Here is a 22,646-nt window from a genome sequence, read left to right on the forward strand (position 1 = left end):
TTGCTCTTGTTGCCCAGGCTGGAGTGCAGTGGCGTGATCTTGGCTCACGGCAGCCTCCGCTTCCTGGGTTCAAGAGATTCTCCTGCCTCAGCTTCCTGAGTAGCTGGGACTACAGGCACACACAACCATGCCCAGCTAATTTTTTTTTTTGTATATTTAGTAGAGACGGAGTTTCTCCAGGTTTGTCAGGCTGGTCTCAAACTCCTGGCCACAGGTGATCCACCCACCCCAGCCTCCCAGAGTGCTGGGATTATAGGTGTGAGCCATCATGCCCAGACTCCAGCTAATTTTTTATTTTTATTTTTTTTTTTGAGATGAAGTTTTGCTCTTGTCATTCATGCTGGAGTGCAGTGTTGGGATCTTGACTCACTGCAACCTCTCCCTCCCAGGTTCAGGCGATTCTCCTGCTTCAGCCTCCTGAGTAGCTGGGACTACAGGTGCTCACCACCTCACCCGGCTAATTGTTCTTTCTGTATTTTTAGTAGAGAACAGGTGGAGAGTCGGGGTCTCACTCTGTTGCCCCGGCTGGTCTTGAACTCCTAGCTTCAAGTGATTCTCCTACCCTGGTCTCTCAAAGTGCTGGCATTCCAGGCATGAGCCACTGTGCCTGGTGGAGACACAGGGTCATAGGAGAGTAAGGAAGAGCGGGCAGAGCGCAGTGCCCCTTGCTGCTGTCAGGCTGGAGGCAGGGGCTGTCCATGTTCATTGCAGGCCCCATGCGTTGCCCGAGTGTTCCTGGGGCTTAGGGATGTGAACAGAAACCTCAGGGGTGGGGTGTGGGCTGTGTGCTCCCCACCTGGGGTCTCCTGCCTATGGAGTGGCTGGCATGACCTGCAGATGAGGCCACTCACTTGAAACCCTGATGATGGCTGGAATGGGCAGACGTCGGGGTCTCACAGAGAAGGCCCTGCCTGGGGCCACGTGGCCCACCCTCGGGGCGGCTCACCCCTGCCCATCCCATCATTAGGCTCCCAGTCGCAACTGTAAGCCCTTCGAGGGCAGGGCTGGTTGGTTCTGCTCTAAGCCAGGAAACATCAACGGAAGACAGGTGCTTGGGTGTGACCCCTGAGGCCTCAACGCTGGGTCCCAGGCCCCTAGGGGCTGCTGAGACAGTGGGAGGCTGGGGGACCTGCTCAGGTGGCCCACCGTCCTAGAGGTTCAAAGACACCAGGGGCCCAGTAGGAGCAGGAACGGTGACCCCCAGCACCCGCCGCGTGCCCACACATGGAGGGGGTGCAGAGAGGGTTCTGGGGCCCAGGCCTAGGAGAGGGGCAGGTGTGCGTGCATACACCCTGTGCCCTCCCTCACTGGCTGAGCTTCCTCTCTGGGCTCGGCTCTGTGCAGCCAGGTCCAGTGGGCTGACTGGGGCCGGGAGGGCTCAGCTGGCTTCACCAAGCTTGGTTGAGCCCAGGTGCGGTACGGGCGATCCAGGGGACAGTGGTCAGCCTCAGGGCGTCAGCTGGGGTTGCAGGTGGGAAGGATGGGCCTAGAGAAGCCGGGAATCGGGTTAGGGCCTCTGTCCATGCCCAGCCCAGAATAGGAGGTCGCCGCAGGCCAAAGCAGCTCCGCCCCCTGGAGGCCGCTGCGGCCACTGCGCTGTCCCCGCCGCCCCGCCGGAGCTGGAAAGAGGCGGGAGCGCGGTCGCGACCCAGGGGGGCCGCCCAGCTTCTGCGCCCCCGCCACCTTGGGCCTGTGAGCTGGGCCATCCGCGTCCCCTGCGTCCAGGCCGATATTTAACTTGGCCCGAACGTCCTCGCGGCCGGGAGGCCTCAATACCTGGCCTCAGTTTTCCCGTCCGAGCCCTAAGGATCGATGCCTGGGACTGGAAAGCGGAGCGCCGGACCCAGTGTCCCAGCAGGGCAGGGAACATCTTCCCCGCTTAGGCGCCCCCAGCCCAGCCCAGCCCTTCCTTTGCGTTCGGCCCCTCCTCCGTCCCCGTACCCCGACCCTCTTGGACCCACACGGCGCTCCCCACCCCCAGTGGGCTGCGCTCCAGTAGCTCCGGAACTGGGTGCAAAGAGGAACCAACGCAAGCTTGCCCCACCCTCGCGGGCCCGCCGCGGGATACCGGGTGCCTAAGCCGGTGGTCCCCAGGGGCTCCGTGAGCGGCGAGAAGGAACCCCAGAGAAGAGCTCCAGCAGCTGCCTTGGTGTGGGGTCAAAGCAGGCAGGCCGGGAGAAGGGGGGGAAGGGTCGCGCACGTGGCTTGGGGGCGGGGCTGGCCGCTTCCGCACCCCCCCCACCCCGGCCACGTGGGGATCGGAGCCCTCCTCCATCGCGAACGGGGGCGCGCCCGGGGCCGGGGTGGAAGCATCCGGGGAGGGGGCGGGCTCCCGCCGGCCGCGCGCCCCGGCGTGGGGTGGGCGCGCCAGAGAGGAGGCGGGGCGCGTTCTGGAGGGAGGGGCGTGCCGGGATGGGGCGGGGCGCGCTCTGGGAAGGAGGGGCGTGCCGGAGAGGGGGCGGGGTCCTTGACCTCCCGCCCCGGCTTGTGGGGGTGTTGCCCCAGGGAAAGGTACGGGGGCGCGCACTGGAGTGGGGCGCGCCGGGAGGGGGCGGGGCTCCCCGGCCTTGCTCCCCAGCGCGGAGAGGACGCGCTCCCGGCCTAAGACGCTGGGCGCTCCCGGAGACCGGAGTGGGCGCGCCGGGGGCGGGTTCCTCCGGTCCGAGCCCCGCCTCCGGGGGCCGCGCGCGCCTCGGAGAGTGGTGGAGGGCGCGCCGGGCGGGGGGCGTGGCTGCGGCGCCCCGAGGGGGCGTCCTCCGGGCGGGGCGGGCTGTGGCCGCCCCCGCGGGCTCCGGTGCGTCAGGGCGCGTCAGGCGGGGCGGGGCAGGCCGAGCGCGGGCGGCGGCGGCGGCGCGCGCCGGGCCTCCTCCTCCTCCTCCTCCTCCTCCTCCGCCTCCCGCACTCGAGCAGCCGCCGCCGGCCGGACGGGCGCCGCTCCCGCCGCCTCCTCTCTGCCCGCCGTGCCCCGCGCCCTTGCCCGGCATGTCGGCGGCCGTGGCGTGCGTGGATTACTTCGCTGCCGACGTGCTCATGGCCATCTCCTCGGGTGCCGTGGTGCACCGCGGGCGGCCCGGCCCCGAGGGCGCGGGCCCAGCCGCCGGCCTGGATGTGCTCGCGGCGCGCCGCGAGGCCGCCTCGCCGGGGACCCCGGGGCTGCCCCCGCCGCCCCCCGCCGTCCCCGGCCCGGGCCCCGGCGCCGCCGCGGCGCCCCACCTGCTGGCCGCCAGCATCCTGGCCGACCTGCGCGGCGGGCCGGGAGCCGCCCCGGGGGGCGCCTCGCCCGCCTCCTCCTCCTCCGCCGCCTCGTCCCCGTCCTCGGGCCGCGCCCCCGGCGCCGCGCCCTCCGCCGCCGCCAAGAGCCACCGCTGTCCCTTCCCGGACTGCGCCAAAGCCTACTACAAGTCCTCGCACCTAAAGTCGCACCTGCGGACGCACACAGGTGAGCGCAGCAGCGATCCCGGCCCGGGCGGGGGTGGCCGCCCGAGCCCCCTCCCCCGCCGGGACCCCGAAACTGCGTGGCGCGTGGGGGGCGGGGAGGGGGGCGCGCCCGGGCCGCCGCCGCGCCGGCCGGCAGGGCGGGGCCTCGGTGGGTGGGGCGCGCGCGGGGGGCGTGGCGGCCACGCGGTCGGGCGGCGAGCGGATGGCCGCCCCGGCGGCCGTGGCTGGGGCTCCGGGGGCCCAGTGGGGTCCGCGGGCGGGAGCGAGACTCCTATGCAGACCACCTCTCCCCGTCTCTGCGCCTTGTTCCGTTTTTTTTTTTTTTCTTTTGCGTTCTGGTCTGGGCGGTGGGCGCTGTGGTTGCAGCATCCGGCCCTGAGGTTCTGGGTCCTCCCCCTCCCCCAGCCTCAGTTTCCTTATCTGTGAAAATGGAGGAGGAACCGCGTCGCTGCCTCCGGGGTGGCCTCGCGGATTCTCCCCAGAGGTCGGCAGAGCTCCTGGCGCGGGGCCAGGATGGGGGAGCCCGGCACGTTTTCTCTGTGTTCTCTGTATTTTAACGAGGGGGAGGCGCGGCTGGGACTGTGGGCCTGAGTCCGGGGCGGGGAGACTTTACAGGACCCCTCGAGGGACTCGGGTCCACGCTGCGTGTATTTCCCCGGCGTATCTGTTCACCCCTGTCTGGCGGGATGGTGCGCAGGGTTGGAGCGGGGAGCGCTCCGGCTACACCAACGCCCCTCCTAGCGCAGCCCCGGGGGCGGCCAGGGGAACCGGCAGCCGAGTGAGCCTGGCCATATTTTTTCACTCTGTCCCCTCCTTGGGTTCCACCTTCTGGACTGGAAGTTTGGACTGGATGACAGGGGACGGTCGGCCTTGATGGCCCTCCCGGGTTTGGGCGTTCGAGGTGCTTGTCCCTTCCGGGGAGGGTAGGGAACCGGGGGGAGGCTGTGGGGCTGCACCTGGGCTTGGCGTTCTGGCCCTGCCGCCAAGCAGAGGACCTCTACCCGATCTGAGTCTCGATTTTCTCATTTCGATCAAGAGTGCGATGCTCTCTGTATTTCACAGTCGTAGCGGGGGCCGCTTTGGGCGGCCGGACACTCCAGGGGGCTGGGTCCGTGGGCTCGGATTGGAGGGACGCGAGGAGCAGCCGCAGGGAAGCGGGCTGTCCAGGTGGTGGGGCTGAGCCGAGCAGGGGCCTCGAATGCCTGGTGGAAGAGCTGAGGGTCCATCCTTGGGGTGTGGGGAGCCGAGCTGGGACGCCTGAGGCTGGAGAGCAGGAGGGTGGGTGGGGGCGGTGGTGTGTTCTCTCTTTACACCCCTGGCTCAGTCCCTGTCCTGGTGCCCGGGGCCTGGAGGCTCTGCCCACCTGGAGACAGACAGGAACCGAGGGCGTCAGGACCGGACTTGGGTGGGATCTGCGTTTTCTGCGAGGAGCCACCATCCTCGGCGGAGGGGTCCGAGGATATTACATCTTTTGTCCGAGGGCAGTGGGGTCCGTGTATCTCCGAGGGGAGGGACGTTTTGAGGCCTGTGAGGATAGCGAGGCAGCGGTGGGCAGGGGTCCAGGAATGCCCTGGCTCGCTGGGGATGAGTTTGCCGATCTGAAGAGAGGGGCTGAAGTGGGAGCCTGTTGACAAAGCGACCCCCACCTGTCTGCCCAGGTCATCCTTTCTATGCCAAATGGTGTGGCCTGAGAGCTCTATTTGGGTCTTCAGGGATTCTGGGTTAAGTGGACGGGATGGCCACCTCGCACAGTGGCGAGGGGTGCTTCCTTAGGCTCCCGGGCCGTGGGGACAGTAGTCCCTAAGCCAGCAGGGAGGGTAGGGTGGGTTCAGAGTCCTGGGAAGGCAGTATTGCTGTCCCGGGGTCGCAGTGAGAAACAGTCGTGGGGGGTAGAGGCTGGCATCTCAGGTGGTGCAGATGTGCAGATGACGCACCACTGTCCACCCTGCGTGGTGGGGGAGGGCAGCATGCGTCTCTTGGCACCCTCCCTCACCCCTTGGGAGCCAGCCTGTGCCCGTCCCAAAGCCCCCTTTACAATCTCAGTTCGGGTACTGGGAGGGCAGTCCTGGGCCCAGGCACCTTGGGTTCGCTCTCCAAAGGGTTTAGGATACTTGGGGCTGTCCAGGCTCCTCTTCCAGGCCTCCCCAGGCCTGCCCAGGGGTCTGTGTAAACCGCCTCTCTTAGTGAGAGGTGCTTTGGTTTTTTCCAGCCCCCATGGGGGAGGGAGAGGATGGCAGCTATTAAGCTGGTTTTCGGGGACAGGAAGGCCATGTGTTTTTTTGGGAGGGAGCCCCAATTCAGGGCCGTCCCTGAGTGGAGGTCGAGAGAGATCAGAGGAACCCCAGTCATGGCAGCGGCAGGGCTGCTCTGGGGGGCCATTGGGAAGAGGGTTCCACCCCCATCCACCCCTGCCTGGGGTGCTTCTCCTCTGTAAAGGGAACACATTTTTACAGATAAGCCAACTGAGGCACACAGGCGGAGCCCCGCCTGTGCAAAGCACCGTGCTGCCAACATCTTTGCCAGGTTGGGCCCTGGGAGCCTGGCGGCCAGAGGAGCAGTGGGATTTTTTTTCATGGGGGCAGCAGGGGACAGGCCGGCTCCTCCCGTCCCTTGGGTCTGGCCCACAGCCCCTCTCCCAGCTCGGCGGCTCTCTCTCTCCCCTGCGTGGGGCGGGGAAGGACTTTGGAAGCTGTGGGAGATGTTGACGCCGTTGCTATGGTTACGGAGAGTGAGAGAGCCAGCGAGTTGGGGCGGGGGCGGGAGGAGAGGCTGGCTGTCTGCTCCCTGCATCCCCAGAGGGGCCTCCCCACCCCCGGCGTCCCAGTGCCCAGCGCTTTGTCAGCCTGTGCCTCCGGAGGGTTTGCCCACGCCCTCCGCAGGAGCGGGGCTCAGACCTGCAAGGGGTCTGGTCATCTAGGGCTTCTCCCCCTCCGCACTTACTTACTGAGACATTTGGGGCCTGATGGTTTTCTGGGGTGGGGCCGTCCTGGGCACTGCAGGGTGCTGAGCAGCGTCCCTGCCTCCACCCACTCCATACCAGGAGCACCTCCCAGTCGTGACAACCACAAGTGTCCTCAGGTGTTGCAGGGGGCTGCAGGGTCCCCCCCCCCTCGGCCGTTGTACCCCACTGTCTCTCTAAGTCCCGTTTATTTGCATCTGAGAGGGGTCTTGGTGTGCCCCCGCAGCAGGTCAGCGGCAAGCATCCCAGTCCCTGCGCCCCACGACTTAGGGAACTGTGTGTGTGGTGGGGGGTGGGGGAGCAACAGGGTTGCGAGTGATGGCGGAGAGCGCTTCCTGGAGGAGGCAGCCCGAGGCCCACCGGGCTGGGTGGGGCAGGGAATGGAAGAGAGAGGGCGTGCTGGTTCTCGGGCAGGAATTGGAGGTCGGGACTTGAGCTGGGGAGGAGGGGGCACCTCTCGAAGGTGAAGGTCTGCATTTAATCCCCAGGGTGGGGATGCTGGGGGCGGCAGCGAGGCAGGCTGGGCTTTGCAGAGGAAAATCCGTTTATGGAGAAGGGATTAGGATCAGAGAGGGGTGAGGAGGGCAGGGTGAGACTCGGGAGGGAGTGAGGTGTGCTGTCTGCAGATGGGGTGGAGGGAGACCCTCGGGACGAGGTCTGCAGCGCAGTGCTTGGGTGCCTCCTAGGGCCCCCGGAGGACAGGTGGGTGGGGAAACTGAGGCTCGAGAGGGAAGCAGCGATGCCCCACCCTGTATTCTCCCCTCCACCCCCAGGCAGAACTATGAGCTCCTGTAGGGTCGGGATGGCAGCGCTGGTGGGCAGAGCTTGGGAGAACTGGCAGCTTATCTGTGGAAGGCCAGGGAGGGGCAGTGCCAGGCCACGGGGTGGAGGGCAGGGGGCCAGGGACTGCCCTCCCTCACCCACCCTCTCTCCAGCCGGCAGAGTGCCGAGAGCAGCTGGAACTGCCTGCAGGTGCCCCAGCTGGCGGCTTGGGGCAGGGCTCCTCCAAGGTTGTGGGGGGCGATAACCACCCCCCACCCAGGCTCTCTGATAAAAGCCCAGATCGGTGGGGAGGATGCAGATACCACCCGGGCGTGCTGGGGGGGCCGCCCTGGCTCAGGCCAGTTCTGGAACAGAGGTTCCAGGGGCACCAGGGCCCTTGAGGGAGTTGTCCCTCCCCACCACCCCCCAGCCCCAGCCCCCAGGTACTCAGAGTCTGGTGCGGGAGGTCAGGAGGTCCCGGCCTGGGGTGAGCCTCCTTATATGCAGAAGGGGGTAGTGACAGGTCGGTGGGGGTGGGGAGGACAGGGGAGTTGGAGATGCCGAGCGCTCTTGCTGGAACTTCATCCTCTAGGCCTGCATGCTCCCCTTGCACAGATACGCATTAAGCGCCTGCTGTATGCCAGGTCTGTGCTGGGCATGGCTGGGGACCCGGCTGTGAACAAGTGCCTGCCTTCAGCTCCCACTGGAGTTCGGGGCACATACATTACACCCACAAGACGCAAACGTTTTTAGACGCTTGGCACAAGGATAGAGAAGCTGACCGAGGACACGTGAGGGACGCCAGGCCACTGTGAGGAGCAGTACTGCTCAGAGGAGCTCCGGGCAGGATAGGGTTTGACCCTGGGCCAGGGCGGAGCTCTGGAGAGCCAAGCAGAGTCTGGGTGGCCCAGGAGCTGCCGGACTGCTGCACTAGTCCGGGCGTGAGCTGGGAGGGGCAGGGTGGGGTCTAGATGATCCCGAAGGCGATGGGATTTGGGTGGCGGGTGGCACGTGGGGAGGGGAGGGATTGACGGGGGGGGGGGGTATGGCTGCCTGAGTATTTGGCGGGAACAGCAGAGGGCTTGGAAAGGGGAAGTCTGCTGGAGGAGTGGGGATGGGGGAGGCAGGAAGCTTTGGCTGTGGGAAGACAGGGGGAGCTGGCGGTGGAGTGGGCGTGGGGGTTGCCATGGCCCAGATGGTATTCAAGACCCCACTTCCTAGGCTGGTGGGGCCTCACCACCCATGTTCCCCGCCTTCTGCAGCGTCTCCCAGAAGCAGCTCCCTCTAGGTTCTGTGGAACCGGCTCAGGGGTCACCTTCAGGAGCCCCCGCCCCTCCCTGGCCTCCCCTCCCCCAGCCCCAGCCTTTCCTGGCTCTCCTCGGATGCTTGCTTTGCAGCTGGGGCTGAGCTTCCCCACCTGCGCCCTCCCCTGCAGAGCCGACCCCACCTGTTAGGTGGACCTGAGGGCCCTGGCAGGCGGCCGGCCGCAGCTCCCCTCCCCACCTCACGCCCCCAGACAAGCTCAGGAGGTGAGGCTTCCCGGTGGGAACCTGGGCCCAGGGAGCAGACCCGTCTCCAGGCGCCGCCTCTGCCGGCTCAGGGGGGCCAGGCCAGGTTTCCAGGACTTCCTGGCCTCCATTTTTCTGAACCTGCCTGTTTCCGAGGCTGTCCCGAGTTCACCCGGGCCCAGCCTGAGTCAGAGGGTCAAGTCCACCGTGGCCCCGCCCACACTGCCCTCCCGCGTTGTCCCCACCCACCGCATCCACCGGCGCCGCTTCCCAGACAGGTAGCGCGGAGCAGCCGGGTGGCTGTGCCGCTGGGGGTCCGGCCGGCTGGGAGCCAGCGCACGCTGGGCCCCCAAAGGTTCACCCCACCCTCCTCCCTGCCAGCGGATTGTGTGAGAGGGTGGCAGGGCCTGGCATTTCGCAGATGCTCTTCGCCCAGCGCGGCGGGGGCGGGTAGCCCGCGCACCCCCTACCCCGCCACCCACGTGCGCACGTGTGCGCCCCAGCCTCCGAGCACGCGGGGCTGGCAGGAGCTCAGGCCGGCTAGGCGACCCTGGCCCGGGCCCCCTGGCCCCGGCGGGAGCGGGACCACGTGAGTGGGGCCGGCTGGGGCTGCGGATGTCCCCGCCGCCGCCGAGCTACGTGCGGCAGCTGTGTTCCCAGCGGCTGCGCGCGCCCTGCCCCGCTCGCCCCCCTGGCAACCTGCTCCTCGCAAAGTGGAACTGAGGGAGAGGGGGCGGGGACCAGCCCCGCCGCCCCGAAAGGGGAAGTGAACTAACTGACTGCCGGGCACCCAGCCGTGGGATGTGCCGCCTTCGCTTCCCCGCCTGTGCCTTGCAAGATGGCGACACGGCGGTGTGGCCCCTGGAGGGGCGCGTGCCCCCGTCCCATGGTCTGCCTTAGCCGCGCTCTCACAGCCAGACCCCCTTCCCAGACTGAGGCCTTGGGAGCTGGCAGGGCCCAGTGGGGTTGAGGTGGGCGTGGGGTCCTTCCCAGGACTGCTCTGCGCCTCTTGTTTGGTCTAGATGGCCCCCTGCGGGGGGACCCCCGACCCTAGCTGCTGCTGTCTGTATCCTGGGTTGCTTGGGGGTGGCTTGGGGTGTGGAGCAGGCAGCCCCAGGGATTTGGGGCCACTGCTGGTCTTGGGGACAGTTGCTCTCTTCTCCAGCTTCCTGGATTCACCACCTCTTGGGGGTAGGGGCTGCTGGTCTCTGATTGTCGTCTTTTGTTTTTCTGAGGGTGTCAGGGTGTGGCAGGAAGGAGGGATGGGATGGGGAGAAAGGAAGCTTTTTTTTTCCAGCCCTTCCTGGGTCATGGGTGATCGCTGGTGCCCCTCAGTGAGCGGACCCCTCACCCTCCTGTCCCCATCCTCAGCTGGGCTCCCCAGGGCAGCCCCTGATCTTCTTAGAGCAGATATGTCACCGGGTCACCCTGAGCGTGGCCATGTCCCTCTCACTGGCGCTGGTCACCTCGGGACCCCCTCACCATGGTCCCTGCTTTGGTTTTTTCTAGGGGCCTGGGTGGCTGCAGGCTTTTTTTTTTTTTTTTTTAGGAGGAGTTTTGCTCTTGTGGCCCAGGCTGGAGTGTAGTGGTGCAATCTTGGCTCACTGCCACTGGCACCTCCCGGGTCCAAGCGATTCTCTTGCCTCAGCCTCCTGAGTATCTGTGATTAGAAGCATGTGCCACCATGCTCAGTTAATTTTGTATTTTTAGTAGAGACGGGGTTTCTTCATGTTGGTCAGGCTGGTCTCGAACTCCTGACCTCAGCTGATCCAGCCACCTCGGCCTCCCAAAGTGCTGGGATTACAGGCGTGAGCCACCACGTTCGGCCTGGCTGCAGTTGTCCACTGACAGTGGGAGTGCTCCCAGGGCCTGAGCAGTGGCCAGTGCCAGTGTGGGCTGCCCAGTGTGTGACCCAGTGGGTGACCACCCTCCTGGCTGCCCTGGTCCTGCTGTGGCTCCCCTGAGGATAGGCCTTGGGGCGACCCAGGGTAGTTGGTACTCAGGGCTCCAGCCAGTGCCAAGAGGGGCTCGAGCAGTCTCCATCCACACAGACCACCCTGCAAAACCCTGGAATGTTGGGGCATCAGCCTCCAGGGATGCCAGGGTCCCGGGGACCTGCTCAAAAGGGTACAGGCTTCAGGGGTGCCAGGCCCTTTGTCCTGCTCTGGGGCCTGGGTGGACTGACCTGTCCTTCCCCGGTCATTGGAGACCCCTGTCTGCCGGGGAGACGCTGACATCATGGATGTCACACGCTGTGGGCGTCAGGCTCGGCTCAAAGGGGTTGGGGTGGCACAGTTCTGGAGCAGAGACCCACACGGGGTGGAGGCACACGGGCAGGCCGGGATGGCGACGGCAGGTTGGGGGCAGGATGGGCGAGGCCCGGCCTTGGCGGTGGGAGGGGACTGTGGAGGAAGTGGCCGGGTGGTGGCCCGCCCCTGCCCAGCGCCATCTGTCCTGTGGGGCGGGCGAGTGCAGCCTGCCGGGCCCCGCCCCTTCCCGGGGGGCCCCTCCCCTCCCCCTCCCGTCCCTGTGGGTTACCCTGCCTGCCTTGGCCTTCCCTCTGACCCCACCCGGAGAGCCGGGGCCAAGACTGGCTGTGCGTGCGGGTTTCTCCCACGTCCCCCTCCTCGCGGAGGGGCCAGGAGAGTTAGGCAAGCTGCGTGGTGGTGCCCCCCTTAACCCAGTCTTTGCACCCCAGGTGTCATTTGGAAAAGGGGGGTAGTGGTTGGGGTCATGCACACACAGAGGCCCCTGAATGTCCCTCAGGAGGGGGAGGGCCAGCCTGACCCCTGCGCTGCTGCAAAAACGGCCTTCGTCCTGAGCCTGGCTGTGCCTGGGACAGACCCAGGGAGGGCCTCGCTCATCCCTGCCACGTCCTGCCTGGGGCCAGAGGCTGGCGGGCCTAGGGGCTTCAGCCTTGGGGGTCTGTAGGTTTTCCTTACAGCTAGCAGATTCTGGGTTCTAAGAGCTTGCAGGAAATGAGAGCGTGGCTCATTGGGGTCTCGTGTGGGGCCACTGGAGGGTGGGTAGGCGTTGTGCACTCTGCACTTTTCCATGTTTTAAATTGACACCCAGCACTCAGCCTCTAGGGACAAATGCCCACCACCCTTTGGGATCTGCTGGAATGTTTGCACCCCCCCCCGCCCCCTACACTGACCGCTGTCTGTCTCTGCCTCTCTGTCCAGGGGAACGCCCTTTTGCTTGCGACTGGCAGGGCTGCGACAAGAAGTTTGCCCGCTCCGACGAGCTGGCCCGCCACCACCGGACGCACACCGGCGAGAAGCGCTTCTCCTGCCCCCTGTGTTCCAAGCGCTTCACTCGCAGCGACCACCTGGCCAAGCACGCCCGCCGCCACCCTGGCTTCCACCCGGACCTGCTCCGGCGCCCGGGTGCCCGCAGCACCTCGCCCAGCGACTCGCTGCCCTGCAGCCTGGCCGGGAGCCCCGCGCCCAGCCCCGCGCCCAGCCCTGCCCCCGCTGGCCTGTAGGGCCCTCGGCCAGCCCACCCTGACCGCCAGGATGCTTCTGCCGTCCAGGGGTATGGTGAGGACCCACAGAGAGCCCTGGTCCCTTCCAGCTGGGGTCAAACCCTGAAGATGCCCCTGCCCCCTCCAGAGAGCGAGGAGGGGCCTGAGACTGGACCTGGGGCTGCCTGACTTCAGAGGTGGCCCTCAGGACGGGTGACCGGGGCTTGTGTCTGTAAATAGCCATGATACTAACTTTCTTCCCATCTGTGCAGTGGGTCCCCGGGGGCAGCCAGGAGGTCCTCCCCTCTCCTCTCCACCACCCCTTGCTGCCCCCCTCCCGGGGTGGGGTTTGGGGGTAGAGTGGGCTTCTGGGAGCTGACCCAGGGAAGGTACCCCTGCCCTGTCCCTGCAGGTTGGGATGAAGTGTGCAGACAGCCATACAGGAGCCGGGGGTTGACACAGCCCCTGCCTCTCCCCACCCCACCCCACCCTACCGAAAGCCATGGGAGTAGTTCAGGGAAACAGGGGTGCTGCCCGGCCGCTCCCCACTCGGGTACTCTATCTCAGGTGTCCACGGGTTCTGCCCACGGTAGGGGCTGCCCGGCCCCCTAGACCTCGGGGGTAGAGCTGGGATTGGGAGGCGTTAGGATGCCCAGAGGGGCTCCAGGTCTTGCTTCTGAGATCTGGGATGGGGGGAAGGGGGACTCTGGGTTCTTCCAAAGAACATTTGACTCACTAGGGGAGGGAGGCGGACATCGGGGTCCGGAGGGAATGCCAGTTATTTATTTTCCCTCTCTCCTTGGGGTTGGGGCCCCGGCTCCCCTGTCTGGGTGGGTGGGTGGGTGTTAGGCTGCAGGGGAGGCTGGCACCGGGCCTGGCCCTCCTGTCCCTGCCGCCAGCTTTGGGCTTTGCAGCATGATGTGACAATCAATTGTCCTTTTCCGAGGCCTGCAGCGTTGGGCCGCACTGCCCTCCCTGGCCTGCAGGTGGGGCTGTAGAGCCCATGCCCCCCGGGGTTGCCCTCCTGGGCTTGGCCCCGCTCCCCCGACGTCCCCTCCCTCTCCTGGGTGCCTGGAAGAGGTGGGCCCTGGCCCATGGTCGAGGTCTTCCTCGTGGACTGGAAGCAGAGGGCTGGCTGTGCAGCCCCCTGGGGTAGCTCGTTTTTTTTTGCACCGGGTAGAATATTTTTTCAGGCACGGATTTCTTTCTTCTGGGCCCCCGTGGGTGGTCCGGCATCCTCAGGGGGGCGTGAGTGGGTGGGGGGGGTCTCTGAGCTGAACTTGGGTGGGGTGGGGACTTGTCCCTCGGGGGCCACCTTCATGTCCTTGCCAGGGGTCGTCCTGCTGTGGCCTGGGTTGCATTTCCTCTTAGGGGGTATTGACGACTCCAGCCTGGAATGAGAAGGGTCCCAGGTTTCACGTCCGAGACCCAGAAAGGTGGAATCCCCCAAATCGGCTGCGGGAGGTTTTTGGTTCCCCCTTTTGTTCCAGAACCTTCCTGCCTCTCGCTGGGGGACAGGGGGCCTTTGGGTGGCACTGGTGTGCACTGGGACCCAGCCCCGGCCTGGCAGGATCCAGGGATGGGGGCCTGGGGGCCTGGGGGGAGGGAAGCGGGGACGCTCTTCTGGAGCTCTCCACGGCCTCGGTCCCTGGCCTCAAATCCTCCTCCTCAAATCCTCCTCCGGCAGCGTTAGTGAGATGCCTTAGTCTGTGGGGGCGGGTGGGGGACTGGGGCCCCATTTTCCTTTGTGTGTCTTGGTGGGCCCCACCCTGGCAGGGGCCTGTCTGCAGCAGGGTCTGGTAGGGCTGTGAGTTCCAGAACTCTGTTCCCAGGGCCCTCTCCAGTGTCCAGGGGCCTGGAGACACCTGTATCCACTCCTCCACGCCCCCAGGAGTCACTGGGACCTGGTTCCTGCCTTTGCGGGGGAGGTGGCTTCAAGGGACGTGTGCTTTCTGTGGGTGGCGCCCCTCCTCCGCCCTGCCTGGGCTCATCCTTGTATTTAATTAATTAAACAAGCCCTTTTTTAAACCTTACTCCACTGTGTGTGTGTGTGTGTGTGTGTGTGTGTGTGTGGTCGTGGTCTGTCTCCCAGGCAGCCCCCAGCGTGTGAGCATGCTCTTAACCCCTCTGTCTCACCCACCAGTGTGGCCCCAAGTTCGTCCACCTCGTGGGGAAACTGAGGCAGCGGACCAGTGAAGGGGGTCTTGGTCAGGCCCCTCTGGCCAAGACACAAAATACACCCCCCCCAGCCCTAAGCCCCGGGGAGAGGGCTGCCTGCAGCTGAGCGCGCTGCGCCCGCCCGGTGTCACCCACGCCTGGCGCAGCTGCGCCCCCTGCCCGGCTTCCCGCCCGCCCCGTTGCCTGGCAACCGAGACACGGTGACACGGCGCCCGGGGGCGTCAGCCGCCCGCCCCTTCCGGCGCCGCGGTGGATGGGGGAGCCCGCGCCCCCGGGGCTGCTCGCCGGCTCGGGACAGGCTCCCCCACGGGGGGTCCCCCGGCTGCCCTCCAGGCTCCAGTGCTCCGCAGTGAGCGTCTACTGTGTACCAGCTCCCCCAGTGGGAATTGGGAAGAGGGGGCGGTGACAGCTTGGAAGCCCTCCCCAGGAAAAACCACTGTTCACTCCAGAGCTCCCCAGAGCCTGGAGGCCGGCGGGGCTGGGGTGGGGCAGGGCCGGCCCCTCCACACAGCTGCGGAGCTCTGGGCTGCACCTGCTGCCCGCCTCTGGGATGGCACGGCCCTTAGCCCGACCCCTTCCAGACCTGGGTGCTGGGTTCCCGCCTTAACTCGAGGGCAGCCTCCCTCGGGCACCCCCGATGCTGCCCCACCCACCCTCCCATTCCACCAGACGCCCCACAAATGTCACCCCGTGGACTCTCATGTCCCTCCTGCTCTTGCCTGTTTCTCTGCCCCTCTGGAGCAAAATGTCCGGAATGTGGGGTCTACACTCGCCTCGCCCCTCAATCTCTGACGGACATACTCGCATTGGGCTTTTATTTTTGTATTTATTTATTTTTGTTTTTCCTTTTTTTTTAAACTTTTTTAAAATTTATTTTTCTTTGGGCTTTCCGGCAAAAATCGGAAAGCCTGCTAGACAAATCCTAAAAGAGTTGTAACTATTTTTCTATTTATTTTTTGAGATGGAGTTTCGCGCTTGTTGCCCGGGCTGGAGTGTAATGGCGTGATCTCGGCTCACCGCCGCCTCCCAGGTTCAAGCGATTCTCCTGCCTCAGCCTCACGAGTAGCTGGGATTACAGGCTCCTGCCACCAGGCCGTGCTAATTTTGTATTTTTAGTAGAGATGGGATTTTTCCGTGTTGGTCAGGCTGGCCTCGAACTCCCAACCTCAGATGATCTGCCTGCCTTGGCCTCCCAAAGTGTTGGGATTACAGGTGTGAGCCACCTCGTCAGGCTGCACTGGGCTTTTAAATTACACCCTGCCACCCACCCCCAACACACACGTGCCCGGAAACGGCACCAGCCTCTCGGTGCCTTTGGGACCCTGACCCTCCTGGGTGTCGCTCCCACCCCCCCAGGTTGCTCTTGCTGCACCCCCTCCTCAGTCAGGACAGCCAGGACAGCCCCATCCTCGCAGGTGCTCAGGCCAAGCTCCCTGGGGGGGGTCTCACCACCCACACCTGGTCCATCTGAAATCTCCCTGGGGTCTACCTTCAAAATACATCCGGAATCCGGCCGCCTTTCCCAGCTTTAAAATCCTTCACCTGGCCCACTCATGGAGACCCCCCTGAATCAATGCAATCACCCTTGCGCCCTGGTGTCCTGGTGCCCTCACCGTCTGTCCTCCCGACAGCCACCAGAGGGCGTCGGTGAGCACCTGGGGCAAGTCTGGCTCCTCCTCTCCCAGCAACCCTCCATGGCTCCCACCGCCCTCGAAGGCAAAGCCCAAGCCCTCCCTGAGGCCCACAGGGCTCTGCACGACCTGCCCCATCCTCTCCCTGCCCTTGCCTCCTCCCTCTGCTCCTCCCTACTCTGCTCCAGCCACACCAGCCTCCTGTTGATTCAACACACCAGGCGCAGTCCTGCCCCAGGGCCTTTGTGGGGGCTGTGCCCTCTGCCTGGAGACCTGCTTGGCCCCCTCGAAAAATCATCTTTCTTTTTTTTTTTTGAGACAGAGTTTCACTCTTGTTACCCAGGCTGGAGTGCAATGGCGCGATCTCGGCTCACCGCAACCTCCGCCTCCTGGGTTCAGGCAATTCTCCTGCCTCAGCCTCCTGAGTAGCTGGGATTACAGGCACGCGCCACCATGCCCAGCTAATGTTTTGTATTTTTAGTAGAGACGGGGTTTCACCATGTTGACCAGGATGGTCTCGATCTCTTGACCTCGTGATCCACCTGCCTCGGCCTCCCAAAGTGCTGGGATTACAGGCGTGAGCCACCGCGCCCGGCTATCTTTCTTTTTTTTTGAAGACACAGTCTCACTCTGTCATCTAGGCTAGAGTGCAGTAGCGCAATCTCTGCTCACTGCAACGTCTGCCTCCTAGGTTCAAAGGGTTCTCCTGCCTCAGCCTTCCCAGCAGCTAGGATTACAGGCACGTGCCACCGCGCCTAATTTTTGTATTTTTAGTAGAGGCAGGGGTTTCACCGTGTTGGCCAGCCCCTGATCTCGAACTCCTGAACTCAAATGATCTGCCCACCTCAGCCTCCCAAAGTGCTGGGATTCCAGATGTGAGCCACCGCGCCCGGCTCTAATTTTCTTTAAAACTGCACAAATCCCGCCTTTCCCGTAGAACCACCCAGACCAGACCAGTCCCTTCCTCAGCCCAGGGTCTTCTGTTTCTCTTCCTAAAACACTTTCCACCTCACTTCAGGCCGTCTTACTTATTCTTGCTTTCACTGTCTCCCTCCCTGTGGACACCACCACATCCACCAGGGTAGGGTTCTTCCCTCTCTTGGAATGTTTGTAGCGTTGGTTGGCACACAGTAGGCGCTCAGTAAGTATTTGCTGAATGAATGAACAACACCAACTGGCATGGATGGAGCAGTCACATAAATGAGACTTCATTTCCCGTGCATGGCAGGAGCCATGCCAAGGAATCTACCCCTCCACCGCTGGTGATGGGACAGCTCTGAGATGACATCACATCCTCCAAAGAGTCGTCCATGACCCATCCCAACCCACGTCCCCCCTTCACTGCACCCTGTCATTTATTTATAATTGTTGTAAAATCACACACACGTGACATAAAATTTGCCATCCTAACCATTTTATTATGATGATCATTATTTTTTGAGACACAGTCTCTCTGTCACCCAGGCTGGAGAGCAATGGTGCAATCTCGGCTCACTGCAACTTTCGCTTCCCAGGTTCAAGCGATTCTCCTGTCTTGGCCTCCCGAGTAGTTGGGACTACAGGTGCCCGCCACCACGCCCAGATAATTTTTTTTTTTTTTTTTTTTTTTTTTTTTTTGAGACGGAGTTTCACTCTTGTTACCCAGGCTGGAGTGCAATGGCGCGATCTCGGCTCACCGCAACCTCCGCCTCCTGGGTTCAGGCAATTCTCCTGCCTCAGCCTCCTGAGTAGCTGGGATTACAGGCACGCGCCACCATGCCCAGCTAATGTTTTGTATTTTTAGTAGAGACGGGGTTTCACCCTGTTGGCCAGGCTGGCCTTGAACTCCTGGGCTGAAGTGATCCACCCGCCTCGGCCTCCCAAAGTGCTGGGATTACAAATGTGAGCCACCACGTCCAGCCTAAGACCTTGCTTTCTATTCTTTTTGGGTGTATACTCGGGAATAGAGTTGCTCATATGGTAACTGTTTAACTTTTTCCATCTACACACAAAATACAAAAAGTTAGCCAGGCATGATGGTGCATTTCTGTGGTTCCAGCTACTTGGGGGTTGCTGAGGTGGGAGAATCACCCGAGCCTGGGAAGTCGAGGCTGCAGTGAGCCATGATCACACCACTGCACTCCAACCTGGGTGACAGAGCAGGACCCTGTCTTTTTTTTTTTTTTTTTTTTTTTTTTTTTTTTTTTTTTTGAGACGGAGTTTCACTCTTGTTACCCAGGCTGGAGTGCAATGGCGCGATCTCGGCTCACCGCAACCTCCGCCTCCTGGGTTCAGGCAATTCTCCTGCCTCAGCCTCCTGAGTAGCTGGGATTACAGGCACGCGCCACCATGCCCAGCTAATATTTGTATTTTTAGTAGAGACGGGGTTTCACCATGTTGACCAGGATGGTCTCGATCTCTTGACCTTGTGATCCACCCGTCTCGGCCTCCCAAAGTGCTGGGATTATAGGCGTGAGCCACCACGCCCGGCCAAGACCCTGTCTCTTAAAACTAACATTTTTTCTGTTTTCCATAGCAGTCGCACTATTTTACAATCCCACCAAAATGCACCGGGTTAAACTTCCCATAAAGACGTGGGCCTACCCCACGAGACTACAGCCTTGCTCCCCGTTTGTCTGTTAAAACGCACCATCTAGACAGTGCACGGCTTGGTATACAGTAGGTGCTCAATATTTGTTGAACAAATGAGGGAATGTGGACCTGGTCATTAGGCTGATGACAAGGGTCCAGGTGGAGGAGATTAAGGCGTTTCCTGGGAGCTAGCTTTATATCAGGGCGAGGGGAGTTTTTTTTTTTTTTTTTGAGGAGAACAAATGATTGTTAAGTTTGGGGATTGGTTAACGGAGTAATTCACCCGTGGGTTTCACCTGGTCCAGGTTTAAGGCCAGCTCCCCGCAGAACTCTCCTCGTCCAGCAGAGGGCGCTTTACACTAATATACTAACGAATGGAAATGATATGCAAATGAGCCATAGCGGGCCTCGAGGGGCTTTTTTTGGTCAGGCGCGCCGTAGACAGCCATGGCGCCGCGGGGCCCTGGGGCTCAAGATGGCGCCGCTACAGTCGCGGAGGCCCGGGCGGCGGCGCTGGCGAGGCTTCCGGAGACCGCAGGCAGGGCAGCCCTCGCCCTCCTTACTTCCTCCCGCGGCCGTCTGTCGCGGTCCAGGGGTCCGCCAGCCGCTTCGGTCCCACGGCACCACGCGTTTCTGAGCAGGCGCGCTGCGGGCAACCCCTCCCGAGGTCCCTTGCGGCGGCGTCCCGGGGGCCTCCGGGGGGCCTCGTAGCAAGATGGCGGCGGCGGGGTCCGTGAGGCGCGGGCGGCGGCGACCGCGGCGCCAGTGAGGGGGGCCCGGGGGCCCGGGCGGCTCCGGGCCGGGGCCCCGCCGCGGGACGGATCATGCTACGCTCCACTGGCTTCTTCCGGGCCATTGACTGCCCCTATTGGTCTGGGGCGCCCGGGGGGCCCTGCCGGCGGCCCTACTGCCACTTCCGGCACCGCGGGGCCCGGGTCCCCGGCGCGCCCGGTGATGGCGGAGCGGCGCCCCCCGCAGCAGGTAATGCCCGCCCGCCTGCCCGCCTTGGGCTCGGCTCCCCGGCCCGGGTCTGGACTCCACCTCCGGGCCCGCTCGGGGTCCCCGTTCTCGGCCCAGCCCCCTCCCCACGCTCTCGCGGGCGACGGTTCCCCCAGCCGGGTCCGGGACCACCCGCCCGGGGACCCGGTGCAAAGCACCGGTCTTCTCTAAGCCTTGGTCTTCACGAGTGTGAGATGTCAGCTGGGAGGACGCGTCCTGCCAGGGCTGTCTGGAGGGCAGAGTGCGAGTGCAGATTGAGTACCGGGCACCGGGCCTGGCACGAGGGGGGTCTCGGGAGACGGGCGCGGCTGGCACTAGGCAGGCCCTGGGCGCCTCCTGTCCCGGACTCGCGCCCGCCGCTCCCCGGAGCCCAGGTGCTTGTGGCCGCCCTTGTTTATTTCCGTGACCTGTCCTCGGGCCGCGCCTGGGGTAGCGGCCGCCTCAGTCTCCAGTCGTTGCGTCCGGAGGGTCCGAGGAGCGTCTCGTGTGTGTGTCGAGCCGTGTGTCCAACATGACCGGGCAGGGAGGAAGGCAAAGTCCACTTGAGTGGCCTCCGAGGAATTCCAGGCTTTCGGTCGGGCGGTGGACGCTGGGGGACTCCACCTCACGGCGTCATGGTGGTTTTCATCGTCATGGCAGCGTTTCCTGGAGGAGATGTGGGGTGTGGATTGGAGGAAAAGAGGGGACATCGCGTGGAGGGAAGGTTATGGAGTGTGGTCATTCAGACTCCCCTGCGACCTCTGTCCCTTGAGAGTGGCTCTCTCCTTCCCCCATCCCCTGACTCCTTCAACCCAGATTTTCTCATTGGGCGTGAGTTTCATTCTTTCTTTTTTTTTTTAAATTTTTTAATTTTTTTAAAGACGGGGTTTCACCATGTTGGTCAGGCTGGTCTTGAACTCCCGACCTCAGGTGATCGGCCCGCCTCGGCTTCCAAAGTGCTTGGATTACAACCCCAGAATCTTTTCCTCCCAAAAGAGGAACATGCTCGCTGGGATTCAGGAATAGGCCTATTTTCTGGTTTTGCTAGAAAAGGTAGCACCTTTCGGATCTCCCCGACGTACGCTTAGGACGCCTGCAGCTGTGGCCGGTTGTTTGCAGTTGGACAGATGCAAGCATTCACTTGTCAGTTCTCCACCTGCTCCCAGCATCTTTGCTGTGCCTGAGGCGGGCAATCAACGCTGCCTGTGTTGCCGGCCTTGCTCTGGGACCTGCCGACAGATGTGCCACAGATTCCTGAGCACGAGGTCGTGACGTCCCGGGAGCACGCAGCCGGCTTTGGCGGAGGCTGGGAGTTGAAGAAGGCAGTGCATGGGGGAGGCTCCTCAGAGGCTGTGACAGCCGACTCACGATGCTCGTTTTCACCCTATTTTTAGAGGTGGGGTTTCTCTCTCGAGTCCAGGCTTGAGTGCAGTGGTGCGATCACAGCTCTTTTAAGCCTCGACCTCCTGGGCTCAAGGGATCCTCCTACCTGAACCTCCTCAGTAGCTGGGACTATGGGTGGCGTGGGCGACCATACCTGGCTAACTTTTGTATTTTTTTTGTAGGGATAGGGTCTCGCTATGTTGTCTGGGCTTGTCTTAAACTCCTGGCCTCAAGCAGCCCTCCTGCTTCGGCCTCCCAAAGTGCTGGGGTTACAGGTGTGAGCCACTGCACCTGGCGCAAGTCAGGCTTTTGATATCTCTCTGTATCCGAAATGGCCCGTTCGTTTCCCAAAGGCTCATTTTTGAGGGTCCCTTTGGTGGTGCAGTCTTCCTGTCTGCTCCACATTCCTCTGGGAAAATGCAGCTGCCTGCCTCATACCATGGTGTGTCTGCATGTTCCTTTTGCTGGTGAGAAGGAACTCCTTTCCCCCTCTCTGCTGGGGTGGAAGGACTTCTTGTTACTATCTGGAGAAGGCTGCCTTCCCCTGCAGAGAGGCAGGATCCAATCCCAGCTCAGTCTTCCTTGCTGGCAGGCTTCTGTGACCCTGTTTCCTCCTCCGAGACATGCTCATCACGCTACCCTCTGAAGACACCAGCGGGAAGTGCGTGTCTCATGCCTACCCCTCCAGATTTTCACACGCCCAGTTTTCTATGGGTTTTGAAGAGGCTGGCATGATCTAACTTTTGCCATATCCTCTCGAGGATTCCAGGGTGGACAGGGCAGTGGCCTCCAGAGAGGAGAGGAGGCAGGAGCGCTGGCTTCCCTCCCAGCATTGAGAGCAGACAGAGGTTCAAGTGACAGGCCCTCAGCTAGCCCTGAGCACCTGTGGGGTCCTGCTGTGTGCTGGGCACATGCTGCATAGTGACCCTGTGAGCTAGGTGCTGTCAGTGGGGAAACTGAGGCTTACCAAGGAACGTGTTTTGCCCACACCACCACCTGGCCAGGGCAGGCCTGAAGCCTCCAGAGGCCGGTGGGACTGAGTCGGTGGCTCTCCTCCAGGTGGATTGCGACAGGAAAAGTGCAGGCTTCCCAGGGCCTGGGGGCCTGTCCATGTTTCTGCAGGTCTCTGGGCACTTTGCTTTTTAAAGTAGTGTCTTTCTGGTCTGGGGTAAGGTTTGTTTCAGAAACACCAGAGAATGCAGAAAAGCCACAGAAGTCTGTCCGAGTCAGCCCTGGGCAGACTTCTCCGGATCCCACGTCAGAGGCCTGGGCAGCTTGGGGGGCTTCCTCCGGATCCCACGCCAGAGGCCCTGGCTTGGTGTGCTTGAGCCACGGCTGGGACTCTGCCTCACAAATGAGGTTGGATTCTCATTTTTTCAGGGACTTTTCCCAAGATTCCCTCACCCGACTTCTTGAGCGCCTGTGGAGTTTGAAAACCTGGCTTTTAGGCCTAGAGCCTGCCGCTAGGCGTGGGCCATGGGAGTCGGGACACAAAGCGTGTGCCTGTGGCTGGTTTTGGTATTCCTGTTTTTTTTTTTTTGAGACAGAGTTTCACTTTTGTTACCCAGGCTGGAGTGCAATGGCGCGACCTCGGCTCACCGCAACCTCCGNGGGTTTCACCATGTTGACCAGGATGGTCTCGATCTCTTGACCTCGTGATCCACCCGCCTCGGCCTCCCACAGTGCTGGGATTACAGGCGTGAGCCACCGCGCCCGGCCTGGTATTCCTGTTTTAGGATTCTTTGCTTAGGTTTTCAGTAGAGCAGTGACTG

The 22,646-nt window shown here is 63.0% G+C and overlaps 2 protein-coding genes and 1 non-coding gene across 3 annotated transcripts in view; 2 read left to right on the forward strand and 1 right to left on the reverse strand.

The window, feature by feature from the left end:
• The first annotated feature begins 2,884 nt into the window (after nt 1-2,884).
• On the forward strand, nt 2,885-14,164 carry KLF16 (Kruppel like factor 16). Its single transcript, XM_017514498.2, has 2 exons — nt 2,885-3,439; nt 11,853-14,164. The coding sequence occupies exons 1-2, from the start codon at nt 2,983-2,985 to the stop codon at nt 12,152-12,154; spliced, it is 759 nt and encodes a 252-aa protein (XP_017369987.1). The 5' UTR covers nt 2,885-2,982; the 3' UTR covers nt 12,155-14,164.
• A 1,027-nt stretch (nt 14,165-15,191) lies between these two features.
• On the reverse strand, nt 15,192-15,254 carry LOC119468896. Its single transcript, XR_005197696.1, has one exon. It is a non-coding gene; the product is annotated as a U7 small nuclear RNA (small nuclear RNA).
• A 3,953-nt stretch (nt 15,255-19,207) lies between these two features.
• The window catches only part of REXO1 (RNA exonuclease 1 homolog), a 28,482-nt gene continuing 25,043 nt past the window's right edge, over nt 19,208-22,646 (forward strand). The window contains exon 1 of the mRNA XM_017514499.2: nt 19,208-19,494. Within this exon, the coding sequence (XP_017369988.1) occupies nt 19,338-19,494 (157 nt within the window). The 5' untranslated portion in view covers nt 19,208-19,337. The remainder of the gene's footprint in view (nt 19,495-22,646) is intronic.

This window comes from Cebus imitator, unplaced genomic scaffold, assembly GCF_001604975.1.
Source record: "Cebus imitator isolate Cc_AM_T3 unplaced genomic scaffold, Cebus_imitator-1.0 Scaffold524, whole genome shotgun sequence".
NCBI lineage: Eukaryota > Metazoa > Chordata > Mammalia > Primates > Cebidae > Cebus > Cebus imitator.